The sequence below is a fragment of the Panthera uncia genome, chromosome A2, assembly GCF_023721935.1.
Source record: "Panthera uncia isolate 11264 chromosome A2, Puncia_PCG_1.0, whole genome shotgun sequence".
Taxonomy (NCBI): Eukaryota; Metazoa; Chordata; class Mammalia; order Carnivora; family Felidae; genus Panthera; species Panthera uncia.
This window is the reverse complement of record NC_064816.1, coordinates 7649304-7666557: the sequence shown is the minus strand read 5'-3', so window position 1 is coordinate 7666557 and position 17254 is coordinate 7649304. Positions and strand designations below refer to the sequence as shown.

Sequence of the window (17254 nt, the reverse complement as noted above, 5' to 3'; positions counted from 1 at the left end):
CTGGGAACCAGCTGGCGGGACAGAAACACTGGTGGCCCCAGGGAGCCCAGCCACCGAGGGCAGTAACACTCCTCATTAACCTCCAACCTCTGCAATTGTGTCCCATTCCTCAGTCACCAGGTTCTAGCCATGCAGCCTCATTCGACAGAAAACATGACCTGCCCATAAGCCCCCCTCAAACCCCAACAGCACAGGAGGCTTGCACTGGGAGCCGGCTTGGAGACTTCATCAAGCAATAAACACCTGGCTCCTCGGGCCAATGTCTGGTCTTCAGGCTGACAATGCCATCCCCAGCCATATAGACATCGAGAGACGTTAATTACAGCGCTTGTTAAAAACAAAGTATACAGAATCTGCCTGTGTTGCTGTTTTAACTAAAATCTTCTGAGCCTGCTGCTACCCTTGGGGTGAAATCTGAACTCTCTAGAAGGACCAACAGGACCCCTGGGACGTGGACCCAGCGCCACAGCTACCCCAGGGCCATATTCCTTGCTGTCCCCACCCTGGACCTGAGGCACAGGGTCAGGAAATCCCCAAGCGACTCCCCAGAGTTCACTCTCACGATCTCCGCCCTTCAGTTTCGGCACCGGGGCCGCTTTGCCCCATGAAGACATGGTCTCCCGCTCTGGCATCCAGCGCAAGCCTGGCCCGCTGTGGGGGGCACTCAGTGGACACCTGAGAGAAGCCAGCCGAGCCTGGGACTGTCCACTTGGGCAAAGTTCCCATGACCATGGCCCCCCTCCCTGCCTTACCTACCGCCAGCACGGAGCCAACTACACACACACACCTTTTCCCCAGTCATGGCAAAGGGCGCGTTGAACCACTGCTCGAAGGTGCTGCAGCTCTTGAAGATGGTGGGCAGCAGGAAGTTGAGGAGCGCCCAGAGCTCGGGCAGCTTGTTCTGCAGCGGCGTGCCTGTCAGCAGCAGGCGGCGGGGGGCCACGTAGTGCGTGTTGAGGACCTGCGTCAGCTTGCAGTGGTGGTTCTTCATGCGGTGGCCTTCATCAACGATCATGTACTTCCAACGGATCTGTGGGGCCCCAGAGTAGGAGGTTGTGTGGTGGGGGTGGAGGGGGGGGGCATGGGAAGCAGCAGGGTCGCCCCTAGCTTAGCAAGAATGTCCCAACTCTCAGGCAAGCCTCCAGCCGGAACAGCAGATTTAAGTGAAGAACATGGGCGTAACAAGTTCCCCTGACAAGCGACAGCCACGTAACAGGGCCTCCGTGAAGCAGGCGGTGCAGACACACAGAAGACATGCCCATGACCTGCTGTCGGGCGAACGACGCACTTTGCAGGAAAGTACTCTGGTTTCCCCCCAGATTACATATGCTTGGACGCAGCACAGAAAAATACTACAAATAACACACCTCTCGCCGATTAGACGGCCCTGGGCTGGGGGTGGGGGGTCTACAGGGGACGTGGCTCAGAAGTGGGTACATTTTCCAACCACCAGGCTGTGCCTCTCAAGGCAGTACTAATATGGGTAAGTTCAGAATGGGAGCTCCGAGGGGCTGGGGCTGTGCCCAGAGCCTGCTGGTGACCACAGGACCGACAGACACTGGCTCGATGTCCAGCCTCACGGTGAGCCTGAGTCTGCAGGACACCGTGACGAGACTCCCAACTGCTCCGTGCTTCAGCTCCGCCCTCCCGTGGACACAGTGACGCCTGAGACAGGCGATGCGTGTGAGGTGACCGGACTGAACAGGGCAGAGCTGACAGAGGCAGGGGAAAGGGAGCCGTCTCCCAGGAGGAGTCCCCGTCACTTGGCCTTGACATCCATTAATGCCGCTGCCAGGTAAGGACTTTCTCAGGCTTGGGACGGGCCAGGCTTTGCAGGGTTGGAAGGGGTGGCCTGCACCACAGGCACGAGGGGAAGAGCCTGCTCATGGACCCCAGTCCCCTCATCTGTACACCGGAGATGGGTATGGAGCACCCGAATCGTCACAGCGACAAAGTCCCGACAGGTGACCTGTGAACACCTCCACCCCTGAATCAAAAATTCGATCACCCGACCTAAGCTGTGCTGGATGGTTAGTGGTCAGAACACCTGCATCATCTTCAGCCTCCAAACCAGGAAAAGTGACCTTTTTGTAGGCAAGGGACCATGTGTGTTTTATACCCGGGTCAAGGTATGGTCTCAGTGACCCACCGATGGCCTGACTACAGCTGCCTTCACAACAGTGTCACTCAAGAGGCTTCCAGGCCTGCACAACCCCCAGCAAACACGTGCCAGCCCGAGACCGACGGAGCACGAGTCCTCAGCCCTGAATGCCAAAATCATAGTTGCTTTGTGGGCTGGGGTCCTGAGGGCCACGGTGGGGGTGGCATAGCCACCCGGGATGGAAGGCCACAGCCACGAGACCCAGGCAGAGACAAGGCTGGCCTCACCCTTACCCTGCCAGGCACAATGAGGACAGGACTGGTGACGGGTCAGGAGGTACCCTATGTGAGTAAGCTCTTTGGGCAGAAGTTCTTAGAAGCTAGTTTGCATGGCATACACACGACAACCCTGGATCAGGTGCTCCCTGACATCACGTGACTGTCTGGGTGTGTTTTACACAAGGACATACTACCTTTGCAAGGATGTGCTTGTCTTTAATGATGTACTCGTAAGTCGTCAGCAAGACGTTGAACTTGCCACTTCGGAGCTGGGGGACGAAAGCACGCCTGGCTGCTGGAGAACCCTGCGAGGGAGAGAAGGCACGCACGTCTCAGCCTCCTGAGGCCACGGCGGCTGACACCTACCTCGCCGGGGCTGCCACAGAAGGGCGCCGGGCAAGGCTGTGGGGCCTGTCCTCCAACTTGTCACCTGTGCTATACCTGCCCCCTGCTCAGTGGCCCATCAGCTCCCTCCTCTTCCCAGGCCTCCTCTGAGGCCTCGAAGCTGGAAACCAGGGCCTCTCGTGCTCGTGCGGGCGCTGTGAGCACTCCCAGACACATAGCTCTAGCCTTCTCCCCAGTTAGCAAACCTGCCCTGCCCCTCCCCAGCTCCAAACTCCAAACTGAGCCTGTGACCAGGGCCCCAGGATGTAGACACGGTGCTTTCTCCAGGCTCACGTTCCAGGTTGACGGAGCTTTGTTGGGTCCCAGAAGTTCTTGCCAGCAGAACGATTCTTAGCTCCTTAAATGCACCAAGTTCCCCCTGCCCACACTGTTCCCGGTGTCGGGACCCCCTCCTCCACATCATGTGGCCCAGAGCCTTCCAGCACAGGGTGAAGAGCCTGGACCTAGGAGCCTGGCAGCCAAGGACACAACCGGGCTGCCCTCTCTGCTTCAGTTTCCCCAATGACACAACAGGCACAATGAGTGTCTTCCTCGCGGGGTGAACAAGTCCCATGTCCCACAGACCACAGTACACTCATTGGGTCTTTCTACGTGAATGGGTTTTAACCAAAGCCGGGGTGACAAGAACAAAATCTTGCAGTGAATGCGCTGATGTCACCGGATGCCACATGTTGAGTCCACGGCATCACTTAAAAAGAAGCATCACCGTGAAATAGACGATCCAAACCTCTCATGAATAGCATGGTCCCGTGTGTACAGCACAGGAAAACGTGGGCATACGCCCCCTGTGAGTCATGCAAGTGGATTGCCCTCCCCTGCCCTCCCCACCCCTCCCCTGCCCTTCCCACCCCTCCGCTGCCCTCATCCACGTCCATCTCTTCAGGCTGTGACGTACCTTGTAGGACACCTTCACCACGGAGGGGGCCCACTTGTCAAATTCGTATGCCCAGTTTGACAATGTGCTGATGGAAATAAGGAAGGGGCAGTCAGGTGCTAATTCATTCATCAACAGCTCCCGTCTAAGCCAATGTTCGCCGGGGCACGAGGCCGACTTGGCCGTGATGCTCAAGCTGGCCAAGTAACCGACAGCGTGGGGGACGAAGGGGTGATGCCCTGGGTAGGAGGAGCCTAGAGCGGCCCCGGGCTGGAACCAGTGGCTGCAGGAGGCCAGACCCAGGAGTTGAACCTGGGAACCAGTCCTGTCACTGCTGTGGGGTCCCAGGCCCCTATGAGAACATGCCACGCGTCGTGAGCCGGCTCCCAGGAAAACTGCAGACCCACAGTGGCTCATTTCAGGCTCAGAGCCGTGCTGGAGAGTGTGTTCCGGACACCGGGGAGCACGGGAGACACCACACGTTCTTTGTGCACCTTGAAATGAAAATGGCGGCCCCTGCAGGTTCCTGCCCAGTAGGAGACAACGGAGATGGGGAGAGTGTGCCGGCCTCGGGTGAAGGGCTGGGTGCAGGGCAGCAACACAGACTCTCGTCTGCTCCTTCATGGGAGGAGCAAGGCCAGGAAGAGTGGGGAGAGAGAGGAAGCAGCCGTGAGCAGGCATGGGGGTGGCTGGCGGGTAGATGAGGAGGCACGATTCACCAGGAACTGTGAGACAGAGCCTCAGGAGGGTGACGACAATAATAAAGCCAAGTTCATAGGGGGTGGGTGGGTTCCCTGGGAAACACTGGGATATACAATTTCCGGCGAGAAAGGGAATTTACTCAGAAAGTCTAGTCTGGTTAGTTTGTAAAGACAGGACTCAGAGGCCGAGTGGCAGAGACTGCTTGTGGCTCAGCCAGCTCTCCACTGCAAGAAGCTCCACTGAGGGGGGTACCGTCTTCATCGTAAACCCCTAGCTCCCAGGCTCCTCAGCAACTAGGGCCAACAGGGAGGACCTAGTTGGAGCCAATGAGATGAAGTTCAAGATTCTGTTGGGGAAAGTACTCAAAGGAGGGAGGAGAAGTGGGGGGGGGGGGGGGGGGGGGACAGTCAGCTGCCCTTTGCCCTGTCCACCACCCTGGGAACCCATATGAAATGACAGAGGCAGTGCAGCCATTTTGCAACCACGAGGTAAGAAGGCTAGAAGCAAAAGTCCTGAGCAAAAAAAACTGTCAAAGCGTGGGTCCTGGCATCTTGGGGCCACTGGGCCTGCCTCAGATGGCTTGGCTCTAGGTTACCCCTTACCGAGGATCAGCAAGACTGCCCTGGTCCAGTCTCTCAAGTCTGGATTCTACTGTATGGAGCAATGGTGTACAGTCAAGGCACCAAGAAAGAAGCTGAGGGCCAAAACTTGAGGTGTGGGGAACGTGTGCAGTGGGGGGGGAAGACCCAAGAGAGCTGGGGGCAGGGAAGACTGAGGAGACAGGCTGGGAGACAGAGATCGAGAGGGAGGCAGGACGAGGAAACTCGTTTGTCTCAGTGGGTAGATGTGACAGCTGGACGCTCAATGTCTAAAACAGCTCCCTAGGGCAAAAGGAGCTCTTCTGGCCCAGAGGAGAGGTCATTCCAACGACCAGGCACTTGTCTGGGTGGGACGTGGGTGTAAAAAGCCTGCAGATCAACACACAGCGTCCCTTCGCTGAAGCCAACTTAAAGAACCTTGGGAAAAGTTATTTTGACAGGAAACTGTGCCGCAAGACAAAAGGAACTGGATCTAAACACGGTACTCCAATCGGTAAAGCTGCTTCGCACAGATGAACTACCTGGAAACTGCTGTACGTGCACACACAGCCATCCACGTACACTGCAGATGAACAAGTAAGAAAGCCCAGAAAGAGCTCTGTGGCTGAGGCAGAGACAGCCGTTGGACGTGACCAGACACAGAAATCACGTTAGATAAACGCGTATATTTATCGCCCAGAGCTGTGCGCTGACAGGGCCCGCTAGCGACGACACTTCGGGGGCACCAGGCACACCCAGCACCCAGCTCTTCGTCTCTAATACTGACCTCTAAGAAGAGAAACCGGGGCCTCTTAGAAAAAATGGCCGATTCTAGGCCTTAGGCAGGAAGTATACAAGTTGAGCTGGGGGCACCTTTGGGTACCAAAAACAACTAGGTGCCTCGATACCCCCCAATGATGGGGGCCTATCAAAGGGACACAGTAGCCCCAACTGAAAGCTCCCCGCGGTCAAAGCTGGAATGATCCGAGCCACAAAATATACTACTACTGCTGTATAGACCAAGGTCTAAACTCGGTACCCATGAGTCCACACTGATGTAAAACGATTAAATAGGGGCCCCCGGGTGGCTCAGTCGGTCAAGCATCTGACACCTGATCTCTGCTCAGATCATGATTTCAGTCTGTGAGATAGAGCCCCACGTTGGGCTTGGTGCTAACAGTGCAGAGCCTGCTTGGGATTTTTTCTCTCCCTCTCGCTCTCTGCCCCTCTGCCGCTCTCTCTCTCAAAATAAATAAATAATGCTAAAAAAAAAAAAAGTGGTTAAAATGATTAAATAAACTAAATGGGGAGAAGAAATACTTCCTCTGTACATAAGAATTCTAAAGAATTTACAGAACTATTTCTCCCTCAAAGAGGTGGAGCTTAAGTGCTCGTTTATATGGGCACTGAGCTCAGTGACTATTCCAGAATACAATATGGAAGGGGGAAGAAAGTGTAACTTCACAGTGTCGACACATGACAAACAGGACCTCAACCTGGTGGTCAAGGTCAACATCACCAGTGACAAGGCACAGTGACAGTAACTGCCCCTGATATGATGTCACAACAGGGGCACTTTACCCCTGTGTTCTTTAGCCCCCAAACCGAGCATCCTGTCCAAGCATGAAAAAAATCACCAGACAGACAGATTCAGGGACATCCTACAAAACACCAGGCTTGTCCTCCTTGAAACCGTCAAGATGAACAGAAACATGGAATGTGAGAAGTGCCTGCTGGCCACAGAAGGCCAAGGCTCTGAGAAGGCTGACTGCAGTGTGGGGTCCTAGAACAGCAGCCAGATGCCAGGAGAAAAGTAGAGAGAGGGGCGTAAACGCTGGAGTTAACAGTAATGTGCCAGTGCCAGCTCCTGAGTTGTGACAAACGTACCAGTCACGTGAGATGTTATTCACAACAGGGTAACCGGGGGAGGGCACACAGAGCTCTCAGTAGTACCTCTACAACTTTTCTCGAAAGGTAAAACGATTCTCAAGCCAATACCAAGCATGACACAGTGACCGGGACATGTCGGAAGGAAACGGGAACCAACCTGAAGGGTCTCCACAGGCCAAATCTGGAATAATCTGACCAAGAAAATAAAGTCTCCATTCTGCCAGTTTCAGGTAAGAGTTACAGAAAACAGGGGCGCCTGGGTGGCTTAGTTGGTTAAGTGGCCGGCTCAGGTCACAATCTCGTGGTTCATGAGTTTGAGCCCGGTATTGGGCTCTGTACTGATAGCCCAGAGCCTGGAGCCTGCTTCAGATTCTGTGTCTCCCTCTCTTTCTGCCCCTCCCCTGCTCACGTTCTATCTCTCAAAAATAAATAAACATTTTAAAAAATTAAAAAAAAAGTTATACACATCAGTAAGTACACGGAGAAGGTACAGTTCTTCCTTACGGTGGATCTCCCACAGTGTGGGAGGTGCACTGGAAAGAAAACCACCATCAGCCCTTCCTGCTGGGGTAGGTGTCTCAAGCCAGACTCATCTGATGGATGCAGAAATCTCTGGGCAAAGTGTGATGAGAAATGGGACACTTCCATGGACTCTAAATGCCTCCCCACCAGGGACTTCTGAATTACAAAGGAAAACTCCTAGGATCACACGGGGAAACCAGCAGGCACCACATAACAGAGACCAAAGTTATCCTCTCCCTTGACCGGGCCTCTCAATCTCTCGTGCCTCCTGAAACATGGCCCCTGGAAGGGCACAGCATCCCTTCTCGGGGATTCTTACCAGACTTTCAGGGCCAGGCATCCAACACAAACAAAGTCTGAGGGACAGCCTACTAACGCCCAAGCAGAATTCAAGTGTCGACATCATCGAGGATGAAGACGGACCGCAGAAATGTCACTGACACGTCGCGGAGACACGACAACAAAAGTAGGAGCCTGGACCAGAAAGGGGCCGTCGGTGGGGACATTAGACAACATGTGAATGAGGTCTCTAGATTCGTGACCAGTGCTGCCTTTAGAACTGCCCTGGAGCCGCAAAGATTTGGGAAGCTGGGTGAAAGGCATACAGAAAATCTTTATTCTGATTTTGCGACTATTTATAAATGAAGTAATTTTAAAATGAAAACGAAACACCCACGTTATAGGACAGCACGCGGGGGTGAACCACTCTGGTAGAGATGAGCTCACACCTTACCCCTTGGAGGGAGGGGCCCAAAAAGGGGGGACTTCAGTCCCTGGTGGGCCGAGAGACGGCACATGGAGAAATGCAACAGAAAGCTGAGAGGTTGGGTCTGACCGCGGGGGAGGGGGAGGCAAGGCCATCCGTCCTCAGCCTGGGCCCTTCTGCCGCCGCGAACAGTTCTCCTTCTGCGCAGCTCTGTTCCAGCAGCACAGCCAAATTCACACGAGGACGAGGAAGGGAAAGCAGGAGGAAGAACTAAACCTGCCCAAGCAGATGCTGGGAGAGTTCTGGGACCCCCAGCCGTGGCTGCGTGGCCTCTGGCAGCCTGGCCACCTTCAAAGCGGGAGGGTATTTCCTGTGGGATCGGCCTGAGCACTCAGCCCGGACAGCCGATTCGAGGACGAAGCGGTCACTGCTGAGTGCTGGCGGAAGGCAGGGGGTTTCCCTCCAGGGCCAGGCCAAGCGCGTACACAGAGGCCTGGCCACATCAGGGTGGACCGTCCCCTGGCCTGGGACTGGTTTGGTGCAGGACACGAAACCGGAGCTGGGGTCAATGAGAACCAGCCCCAGGACTTCTCAAAAAGCTCTGGGGCAGGTGAACCATGCTGTGGCAGTGCTGACCTAGGAAGACGGACGCCCAGGGCAGCTGGTGAATCTTGGCCCCACATGGCTGCCTGCCGGGAGGAGGAGGTCAGCAGTGCCAAGAGGTGGTGAGCAAGAGCCTTTTCGGGACTCGGTTGGAGGACACAGAGCCTACCACACTAAGTGCCGGGGTTGCCACAGCCAGGAAGGGAGGTGGACCAGAGGGCCCCGTGCCCCGGGGAGAAAGAGGTAGTGATATTTCCTCAAATGGCTCTCCTCCGCTCTGCTAGCGGGAGCCGGTCTGGCTCCCGCAACACCTTGTGTGCAATGTGCTGGTTGGTGGACTTGAAGAGCACTCCAAGGTCATCTTGTGAGAGCTGCCCCGATAGGGATGACAGGCGGGCCCTCCATCACCCACCCTTCTCCCATCCTGCCCCTGGAAACCAGAGGAAGGATGCTGGGTGCTAAATTGTGTGCCCCACCCCCCAAGTCCCCTCAGAATGGGTCTGTATTTGGAGACGGGGTCTTTCAAGAAGCCATGAGGTGACATGAACCCGAGCCGCGTGGCCTTCCCGCTGGACCCTCCCAGACTCCCCAGGGACGAGAGCACTTACGAGAGAGGTACTATGATGAGAAAGGGCCCATTGATCCGCTTGTGCTCCATGAGGTACGTGATGAGGGCGATGGTCTGGATGGTCTTCCCCAGGCCCATCTCGTCAGCCAGGATGCCGTTCAGATTGTTGTTGTACAGAGACACCAGCCACTCCAGGCCTTTGATCTGCATGGAGAGAGGCAAGCGGCCGGGACTGAAGCCCGAGTCGGGTACGAGAGCATTCCCCGCGCTTCAGAGACTCAGCACGGCCAGGCACAAGTCTGTCCTGGCCACGAACCACCCGTGGTCATCGGGATTTTTGGTATTTCGCTGTCAATCAGCCCAGTCCTTTCTTACTTATCCTCATCCTCAGCAATCACTCCTGCAAAATCACAGGGTTGCCGTGCCGGTGATATGTGTCTACAAAATCTCTTTTTCCGGTCCACATCCGAACAGCTAAGTTCCTACCTGGAACGGCCAACAGAAAGCAGGGCTACCGGCTCCCGACACTGAAGCTCCCTGCCCTCACTGCCTCACTGCAGGGCTCCGGGGAACACGCGCTGAGCACCCGTGCGCCCACGCCTGGGCCCGTCCTGGCTTGGCCACTCCCGAGTTGTGTGATTCTGCAGAATCACTGCACCTCTCTGTTCTTCGGTTGCCCCCCACGTCCGCCAAATGCGGAGATGGAAGCATGCACTAAATAGGGTTGTTTAGCGCTTAGAAGAGAACAGATAGCAGCCTCCTGTTCTGCCCGGCATACATTAAGCACCCAGCAGATCCAGATTTATTGCACAATTTCAACTCCTCCTGGAGGCTAGGCTAACAGATCAGGAAAACGGAGGTTCAGAGGGGAAGAGCGAATGTCCAGAGACAAAGACTGGAATGTGACTTCGGCAGCCACCCACACCCTGGAAACCCCAGGAGTGCCGTGTGGATGTGCCCCTCCGACCTTACCTGGTACTGTTTAAGGACACCATTGACCATGAGCGCCGACTGCTTATCCACTCTCTCGGTGACAGCATGGGCCACGGCGTAATAGGACTGCAGGCCCCGTGCCAGGGCCTGGGACACACCGTACTCGTCATCAACATCTTGCTTGGCATTCCTGGGAGTTAAGATGGAAACACCGTGAGGACACACATTCCCACCTGTGACGACATGCTTCCTGCCCAAAGACCCACGGCCTGACAGCCATCACATAAGCCGAAGTACAGCCAGACAGTCTGAGGGAGGGCCAGGCAGCAACTACTAATCCAGGGGGGCCCAAGACTGGGCTCAGGGGCCGTGGGTCCCGACCCCACATTCCCGGAACAGGAATCAAGTCACTGCCACATCACAGAAAGAGTGCATCATTCAGCCAGAGGCCCGTCCTCCAGCCCATTCTCTCTACTGAGCGCTCGTGAGGCTAAAATGAAAGCGCACACTGAACAGCCTCACACAAGACCAGAATCATTTATACTGTGGCTGTTTTATGATCTAACCTGGAATTCTTTTAAAAAGTGACTTTATTTTTTATTTAGAGAGGGCAAGAGAGTGCATGTAAGCACACGCATGTGCGGGGGAAGAGCAGAGAGAGGGGGAGAGAGGGGGAGAGAGGGGGAGAGAGGGGGAGAGAGAGGGGGAGACAGTGAATCCCAATCAGGCTCCGCACGGTCAGCGCGGAGTCCATCGCGGGGCTCGAACTCACAAACCGTGAGATCATGACCTGAGCCAAAATCAAGAGTCAGACGCTTAATCGACTGAGCCACCCAGATGCTCCTAAAAAGTGACTTTAAACTATTACATTTTATAAATGTGACAGACACACGTGATCCGACTTCTGTCACACTGTTTTATAGTATGCTGTGGTTTCTGGTTTTCTATCTCCTTAAGAATCTGTCAGTGAGCTTAGTGGGCTTTTCCCTACTTCTCTAAGGATTTCAAAGGACTGCATGTTTGCTCTAGATGAATGTCTGTCATACTTAGAGCGTACACAACTCTCAGTTCTCAGTTTCTTTTCAAAAGCATCCATTAATTGCGTACCATAAGCAACAACTACATTGATATATTAGCTGTACTTGTGCCTCTAAGGGCAAAAGATGAGAAATAACATGAATGCGCGCCACTAGGGACGGGCTAACACACGAAGATGTAACACACAACGTCACTGACGACACTGCGTACAGACACAGCGTCACCTCCGAGAGAAAACTTTCGGTGAAAAAAGCCAGGGGCAGAAAAGCGGGCCTGGATAGATACACGTGTACCAGTAAAAAGAAACACATGCACACATTTTGCTTGCTGCTGCACGAACTGTCTCCAAAGACACACGACGCTGGAAACAGTCTCCTCCAGGGAGGGGGTGGGGTGGGGTGGGGTGGGGAGGGCGGCCTGGGGACCCAGCCTGAGGTGGCTGTTGTTGTATAACTAACTACCTCTTAGGCACAAGATGAACCATGTCAACGGACAGACTGGCTAGTCAACGCCTATGAAAGTGACTGAAATCCGAAGTAAATCCACTTGGTCTGTTTACAGTCCCTAATGTCTGCTGTCTGCGGGCTGGACAGCAGGGAGGGCCGTCCGTAGAGAGGCGGGAGTCCTGACAGCCCTCTGCTGCCACCCTGAAAAGGGGGCTGGCAGAGTAGGAGGCTGGGGAGGGATGCCTTACTCAATGATGTGCCGGGCGTCTACCTCCGAGACGTCATCGCTGTCTGGATCTGGAATCTTCTTCTTCTCCTCAACAGGCAGGGTGGGAGGCTGTGCTGGCTGCGGCTGTTCCTCTTCCTCCTCCTACCAAGACACAAGCCCACGTCACCTCAGGCCACCCCACAGGGACAGGCAGAGGGCTCCCAGGGGGAGAATGCTTTTGGGAGCAGGCGCTGTTTCCACGCCCTCTTACTATCCCAGAATGTGTCGTGCCTCCTCTTTGCTCTTCTCCTCAGTGCTATGATTTTCAGTTTTCCTAGCAGAATACAGACACTTCTCTTTAAGGCTACCTCAAGGGACTCTGGATTCTTGTTACTAGTAGATTCCTCCTGCACCATGCCTTCCCATCACAAAATGCATACTACCAAGCTTATTCCTTGCCCGACCTGATACTCAAAGCCATTTCTGATTTGCTTCTCTTGGATTTTTCTAAGTATTAAACACTCGATAGCAAATTTTCGACATTATTGCTCCTGACTTACTTTAGGCTTTATCGACATGGCTAAAACGTCTGCGCTAGGTCAAATAACGCTGTTGATAATAGGCATCCTAGTTTACCAAGCGGTTTTCTATGAACTTATAAGTTAGGTATAATAATAAATCAGTTACTCTTCATTACTGGGATTTTTCAGCCTTTACGGAGGACGTGATAAAGGGATTTTGTGTGACATATTGACAAAACACACACGAATGTACTTCCCCATGTGAAACCATTCTTGTATTCCCTGGTAAATCAGACAAAGTGCCAGTAGATAATTGTCTTGATGTACAATGGGACTGCGATAAAACTAAAAGGTATCTGTGATGAAACTACTAATTAATTCCAATCAAAATCCCATGGGATGTCCCCTGGAGAATGCAAAATAACTTTATAAATCACTCGGAATAATGAACAGGTGATAATAGCACAAACATTTTGGGTAAAAAAAAAAAAAAAAAATCATAATTGGTACAGACTTTTCCTAGCTGACATACTATGTCTGGAATTAAAATGGGGTGGGACCTCCAGCTAAGTCTCAGGGAGGAAGTCTACAAATTCGCTCCTGGAAAACCATCTTCAAAGCCGAACAAAATTGGCAAGAGCAACCATTTCGGAGCTCTGGGGGCCTGAGAAGTATTAATGCTTGAGAAACCGCTGAACGTCGGGTAAGAAGAGTGGGAGACGGTAGCATTCTCACTTGGGTCCGCTTCCATCTCTCCGTCCCCCGGCTCCACGTTGAAGGTTCTGCCAGGGCGGCCAGGCCAACAGCACCGGCAGCTGAGTCTGATGGGGATGCGGTCATTTCGTAGCAGTGGGCACTGCCCCTACCAGCCACTGGCACTGCTGAAATAAAGTGGGGTTGTTTGCCAGCTTTTCTACTTTGGTTGGGAAAGCGCATCACGGGCTGAGCCCGTGACCAGGTGCACAGAAAATGCAAAAGGACCTCATGGAAAGTAAAAGCCAGGGTGGACCTGAAAATGGCCTGAACCTGGAATGTGTTCCTTTATACATTCTATCCATCTGCCAGAGACAGAAGCTGTATTATTGGCTCAAGAGGTCCGAGCACAATCACTGCCCAATCACTGGATAACTACTAAGTTACAAAGAAACATGGCCTATTCCTAGAAAGCCAGAATTAAAAATGAAAATGAGAAAACAAAAAAATAAACTGAGCAGAGACACCAAAGGTAGCACACGCCACCAGAGCAAGAATTTCACAGATTTAGCCCAAGTAAGTTACTAAACAAACACCACCACCAAAAACCACCACCCAGGGGTGGGAGTCAGAATACAGCGTAGCTAAACATAGGTTTCCACTAAACATTAGAAGACAAGCGAAAGAGGAAAGGGTGATTACAGTATTCAGTGAAAAAGCAAATGAACCTGTCTCTTTCCCCAGATGTTGAATTTAGCATATAATCTGTGAAGCAATTATTATTACAAATATGTTCAAAGAACCATGGGAAACCATCTTTAAGCACAATAAGTCAACAAATACAGAATCTCAATAAAAGACAGCAAGCCCCAAATTTGATGAAAAACACGAAACTACCCAGCCAATACTCTGGTTTCTCTTCAGACTGTATAAATCTTTCGCCTTTTACTAAAGATTTCCGTGGAAACTACCCAGCCAAGAAGCTGAACAAACACTAAGGAGAATAAATATAAAGAGAGTTCACCATCAATCTGCTAAAAAAAAAAGCCAAAGACAAACAATACTGAAAGCAAGAAAGAGAAAAATGAACCATCAAGTCATGACATGACAGAGGAGCGTCATTACAATTAGTGGTTAAATTCTCATTTGAGACAGAGACCAGAAAGCAGTGCAATGACACATGCACAAGGAAAAAGGCTGTCAACAAAGAAATCTGTGTCCAACTAAACTATCCTTCCAAAGTCAAAGCTTCAGAAATCATACTCCCAGATCTACCAAGGCTGAGGGAATTTGTTGCTAACAGACTGTAACTCAAACCCCAAGAAATAAAGAGCATTAAAAATGGTAAACACATGGATCAATATAAAAAGACTCTATAAATACATTTTCCTTTATTTCTTCTCTACTAACTTATTCAGACCAAATCATAAGATTCCATGCAGTATGAATTAGAAGCCTGCATTGTAGGGTTTAGAGCATATGCAGGTGTAACATACGTGACAACAGAGCAGGAAGGAAGGGTAGCAAATAGAGCTACATTGGAACGTAAATTTCTCTATTTTACCAGAATGGAGATGGTATTAATCTGAAACATACTATGATAAATTAAGATGCATATTGTAATCCCCAGGGCTACTACAAAACAAATAACTAAAAAGGTACAGTGACAACTGAAGTCTACACAAGAAATTAAACAGTACAATAAAAAATATTGAACACAAAAGGCAGCAAAAAGAGGCACAGAGGAACACAAAAAGACCTAAGACCAAGAAAAGAAATAGCCAGATGGCAAATGTAAACACAGTCATATTGATAATTACATTAAATGTGACTAGTCTAAGGTTCAATCAAAAGGCAGGCACTGTCACACTAGATCTAAAAAGTAAGATCTAGCTACCTGCTCTTTCAGATTCAAATGAAAAGACAGGTTTAAAGTAAAAGAATGGAAAACTATAGACCACACAAACAAGCAGTAACCATAAGAAAGTTGGAGGGACTATACTAACATTGGACAAAACAGACTTCAAAACAAATATTACTGGGGACAAGGACAGATATTCAATAATGATAAAATATCACATATATCAGGAAGACAGAACAACTAAGTATATCTATCAATAGAACATGAAAATACATGAAGCAAATCTGACAGAATTTAAAGGAGAACAATTCAACAAAAACAGAGATTTTCCCATTTCGTCCTCAACAACATCATAACAACTAAACAAAAGTCAGCAAGGATATACGGGACCTGAACAACACTATCCACCAACTGAACTCTCATTTACGGAGCACTACACCCAAAAAAATGCAGAATCCTTTTTCACGTGAACATGAAACATTCCATAGGATGCTGAGCCATAAAATGAGTCTCTGTAAATTTGAAAGAAAAATCATACAAAGTAATCTTACACCACGAGAAAATTATTTTATTTTATTATTATGTATTTATCGGGGTGGGGGGGCGGCTCGTGCATGCACACGAGCAGCGGGAGAGAGAATCCTAAGCAGCTCCACACTCAGCATGGAGTCTGACACGGGACTTGATCTCACAACCCTGGGATCATGACCCGAGCCGAAATCAAGAGTCAGACACTCAAATGACTGAACCACCCAGGCGTGCGCTCCTACCACGAGAAAATTAAATTAGAGAACAAAACCAGAAAAACTCTTGTGGCACCTGAGTGGCTCAGTCAGTTAAGGATCCAACCTCGGCTCAGGTCATGATCTCATGGTTCGTGAGTTCCAGCCCTGCATCCAGCTCTGTGCTGACAGTTCAGAGCCTGGAGCCTGCTTCAGATTCTGTGTCTCCCTCTCTCTCTGCCCCTCCCCTGCTCATGCTCTGTCTCTCTCGGTCACAAAAATAAATAAAAACATTAAAAAAAATTAAAAAAAAAAAAAAAAATACCTAATGGTAAAAAAAAAAAAAAAAAAAAAAATCACAAGGGAAATTAGGAAATATTTTGAACTGAATAAAAACAGAAACGACATATCAAAATTTACGGGCTGTAGTTTCAGCAGTGCCTAAAGGGAATGTAACTTTAAACAAGTACACCAGGAAAACAAGTCTCAAATGAATAAACTAAACTTTGACTACCAAAAAATGAAAGACAAATTACTGAATCACCAAAATGAGCAATGAAAAAGAGATCACTATGAAACCACAGAAATACGATAAGGACATAAATTTCTGAAACTGAGTCAAGAAATGGAAAAATTTGGGGAAAAAAAAAATCTTCAATAGCTAACTGTATCAGTAAATAAAAATCTTCTCACAATGAAAAGGCCAAGTCCAGATGGCTTCAGCAGTGATTCTACCAAATATGTTAAGATTAAGGATACCAAACTTTCATGAACTCTTCCAGAAAGTACAGGAGAACATTTTTCAATCCATTCTGAGGCCAATGTTAACTACAAAGCGAGACAAAAATGTCACACATGAATATAGACCCGTAAGTCCTCAACAAAATAGTAGCCACACTGCGATACACAGGAAAGATTATACAACAGGACAACAGGAAGCAAGTTTGGTATACTATCTAAAAATTAACTTACATAATAAATCATATTAATAGGTAAGAGACGAAAATCAGACAATCAACTTAAAAGTTAAAAAATATGAGACAAAATGGGGCACGCCTGGGCGGCTCAGTTGGTTAAGCATCCGACTTCAGCTCAGATCATGATCTCACAGTTCGTGAGTTTGAGCCCCCCACTCAGTTGGTTAAGCATCCGACTTCAGCTCAGATCATGATCTCACAGTTCGTGAGTTTGAGCCCCCCATAAGGCTCTGTGCTGACAGCTCATAACCTCACAGTTCCTGGGGTTAAGCATTGCTTTGGACTCTGCTGCTCGGGATTCTCTCTCTCCCTTTCTCTCAGCCCCACCTCTGGTCACGTGCACGTCCACGGTCTCTCTCAAACTAAATAAACTTAAAAAAAAAAAAAAAAAAAAAAATCCCCTGGGTGCCCGGGTGGCTCAGTTGGTTAAACGTCTGACTCTTGGTTTCAGCTCAGGTCATGATCTCACAGCTTCATGATTGAGCCCTGCATCAGGCTCTGCGCTGGCACTGTGGAGCCTGCTTGGGATTCTCTCTCCCTTTCTCTCTGTTACTCCTCCACTTGTGCTGTCTCTGTCTCTCTTATTTTTTTTTTCAACGTTTTTTTTTTTTTTTTTTTTTTTTTTTTT

General features: G+C 50.4%; 1 protein-coding gene and 1 non-coding gene across 6 annotated transcripts in view; one reads left to right on the top strand and one right to left on the bottom strand.

Annotated features, from left to right (window-relative positions):
- Window positions 1-17254, bottom strand: part of SMARCA4 (SWI/SNF related, matrix associated, actin dependent regulator of chromatin, subfamily a, member 4) — a 90557-nt gene that overhangs the window by 35602 nt on the left and 37701 nt on the right. For all 5 annotated transcript variants that reach the window (XM_049639849.1, XM_049639850.1, XM_049639848.1 and 2 more), the window contains exons 14-19: window positions 11893-12014; window positions 10200-10350; window positions 9268-9431; window positions 3680-3746; window positions 2574-2684; window positions 788-1030 (exon numbers count right to left, since the gene is read on the bottom strand). In XM_049639849.1, the coding sequence (XP_049495806.1) occupies window positions 788-1030; window positions 2574-2684; window positions 3680-3746; window positions 9268-9431; window positions 10200-10350; window positions 11893-12014 (858 nt within the window). The remainder of the gene's footprint in view (window positions 1-787; window positions 1031-2573; window positions 2685-3679; window positions 3747-9267; window positions 9432-10199; window positions 10351-11892; window positions 12015-17254) is intronic.
- LOC125931205 (U5 spliceosomal RNA) lies at window positions 13972-14088 on the top strand. Its single transcript, XR_007460434.1, has one exon. It is a non-coding gene; the product is annotated as a U5 spliceosomal RNA (small nuclear RNA).